Source organism: Temnothorax curvispinosus, unplaced genomic scaffold, assembly GCF_003070985.1.
Source record: "Temnothorax curvispinosus isolate PA1 unplaced genomic scaffold, ASM307098v1 QBEX01007028.1, whole genome shotgun sequence".
In the NCBI taxonomy this organism is placed as follows: Eukaryota; Metazoa; Arthropoda; class Insecta; order Hymenoptera; family Formicidae; genus Temnothorax; species Temnothorax curvispinosus.
Genome location: NW_020216808.1, coordinates 153 through 3,006, shown reverse-complemented (window position 1 = coordinate 3,006; position 2,854 = coordinate 153). Strand labels below are relative to the sequence as shown.

At 36.3% G+C, this 2,854-nt stretch overlaps 1 protein-coding gene across 1 annotated transcript; it reads right to left on the bottom strand.

The window, feature by feature from the left end:
- Nucleotides 1–1,632: 1,632 nt before the first annotated feature.
- LOC112456644 (cytosolic 10-formyltetrahydrofolate dehydrogenase-like) lies at nucleotides 1,633–2,431 on the bottom strand. Its single transcript, XM_025019336.1, has 2 exons — nucleotides 2,178–2,431; nucleotides 1,633–1,951 (listed from the first exon to the last, which is right to left on the bottom strand). Exons 1-2 carry the CDS (start codon nucleotides 2,311–2,313, stop codon nucleotides 1,713–1,715), a joined length of 375 nt encoding a protein of 124 aa, XP_024875104.1. The 5' UTR covers nucleotides 2,314–2,431; the 3' UTR covers nucleotides 1,633–1,712.
- Nucleotides 2,432–2,854: the final 423 nt, after the last annotated feature.

Below are 2,854 nucleotides of genomic sequence, written 5' to 3'. Positions count from 1 at the left end.
AACATAAACTTGCTACTCATAAAATGAAATCCGTTTAATATTGTAAACATAAATTAACGTATAAGCTGTTATCTAAAAGCTAAATTTCAAATTTCTGTTATATGTTATACTATAATAATATATTATAAAATAAAAACATCTGTCATAAAGTTAACATGTTGGTAAATTTTTACTTGCAAACATCGCAGGTGTACGTCTTATCATCACTCTGCGTTAATTGGTTGGTTCTAAAAGTAAGAGCCAATCACGTTCGACTGCTACTGAGCGGCTTGTGCTGAACGCGACCATTATTATTCGAATAGAATATTACGGGGTGTTTGCTTTTGTCGAGAAATAAATTTTATTTTTTCTTACATTTTACTTCCTTATATATCACGTTTTCTTTAGAGTAAGAAATTTTGAAATGTCTTGTATTTTATTCGAACTTTATCTTTTTCAGCGACTAACTATAATAACAGATCTCAAAAAAAGTTAATAATAATTACATTAATTTACATGTAAGCAAACTGAACTATGTATAAGAAGCATGCTAATTTATACCTAATAATATAATTTCTATCATTATAATATAGTTATAATATAGTAAAGTAAAGAAAGCGAAAACATATCAGAGTTGATTTAAGAAACGTATAATTTTTGCAATCCGTCGAAGAAATCTCAACTGGCGGATATATAAACGAGAAAGATTATTAGCTACGAGACGCCAGTATAACGCGCCGAAAATGTGCGGTACAGCAATATATCGAATCATAAAGGTCATCAAAAGTGTAATAAAGCGCGCGCGACATACGCGGCGGCATGCGAACGCGCATAGTCATTCGAATAAGGAATCATATGACGGGCTCGTGACCCGCTTATTATCGTTGTCATTATCGGCGTTTTTAGCGAGAAAGTAGTCTCGCCTCGCAATCTGGAACGCGAAAACCACGGCAAACCGGTTGTTGCGGCGCGCCGATATCGAGAGAAAGAGAGAGACATGATACCGCGGCCTGACTGACTTGTCGCGATTAGCAGCGAGCTAGATCGTAAAATAAGTAACAAGTAAATTAGCTGTAATCGTAGAAGTACGTATTAATATAATCTCCTTTAAGAATTTAATTGAAAAAATTTCTCATATTTTCTCAGAAATTTTCTAAGGATTTCTCATGTATTAGATTTATGAAAAATTCTAATAAATTGCGCGGATTTTCTGTTATATTTATTCAGATTTCTATAAAGATGTGTTGACAGGAAAAATTTGAAATATTTCATTATTATTTTGCCTAAATTTTTCTGAAAAATATTCCAATTTGTATAAAAAATCTGAAAAATTTTGAGAGTCTTAAATTTTTCATAGTTTAATCACAAATATTTTCTAAGTCTTTACAGTTCACGCGGATACGTATCTAGTATACCCTAGCGAGTCGCAGTTTCAAATATTGTTTGTGTCTTGACTTTACCGTTCCCGCTTACCGTTATTTATATTTGTTTTCCAAACTAACGTTTTTCCCTGTTTTTCGACTTCGTTATTTTTTACTTTAGATTCAAGATCTTTCGGCGGTTAAATGTGACGGAAATTCTGATTTATGATAATATGAAGAATTTTGAAAGACATTTTTCCACCAGGGTTGACTTCGATAAAATATCATATTCCAAAAATCGTCATCCATAAAAATCTTCTGGAAAATTTCCGAGAGAATCGGAAGACGCGTAGATCGAAGTAAAGATGAGCCTCACCAGCTTATGGCGCTCGCTCCTCTGTGCCTGGGCAATATGGACGGATGATAGCATATGCTACGGTGAGGGGGATGATTAATGACCTCCATGGGAATGTACTGGCTGCAGAAGGGAAGGACGTTGAGATCCACCTCGATGCCCTTGTACAGCTCCAGGATTTCCGGCAAGGCCACTCCCTTGCTCCTCCAAGCCTTGATCTTGAAAACCGGCGTGTTGTCGGCCTTGGCGGTGGTCGCTGCGGTCGAAAAGCGGCGATAACGAAGAGGAATACAGATCGCAGGACCATCCATTGAATGTCCCGAAGCGTTCTCCGCGTATTTTGTTTCATTCTCAGAATCAAAACGATCTCGATGAAGCGAGAACACCAATGGATGATCCCGAGGTAATTCATCCTGCGATCGTAAGGACCGCGAAGATAATCGTAATAAGATCGGTATTTTTAATCAAAATGACTCTTGTACCTAGAGGATCCTCGCGGTTTCCCTTATCCGGGATCGTGAACACTCCGGTCACCTGATGTCCATTCTGTCGCAAAAGCTTGTAGACTTCCGCCGCGAATGGACTCTGTCCGATGATAGCCACTTTGAGCTGCGCCATCGTCGACTGCGATTTTTATTTGTGAAAGATTTTCTTCATTAATTTCTACGTGTTTTCACTCCCAAAATTTTCGTTGAAAATTATATCGAGCTCTTAAGTGAGAATTAATCATATATTGAGAACCGTCACCACTGAATACACTTTACATCCTGCTATTAATGGATTGCACAATTGAAAGTCTAAACACATAATACACAGATACAGGCAATAGGAACAAGGAATGAGCCAGGCAACAGAAATAACTACATTTCAACTTATCAAAAACTGTATCAACGCAATGAAATATAGGAAATAGGCAATAGGAACAGAATTTCCGACGCGTCAGAGTTCTAATATTCTCTATTGCCTGTATCTGATCAATCACATCTGATCACACAGTAAAAAATATCGTGCGTCCAAATGTTAAAATTTTCTTGTGTTACCAAGATTTGACTATTATTTCAATGTAAAATTAACATACAACAGCTATGTTATTATTTTCGTAACATTTTTATGTGTTATATTAATGTGAACGTGATAACTTAACACTTTATGTATGTCA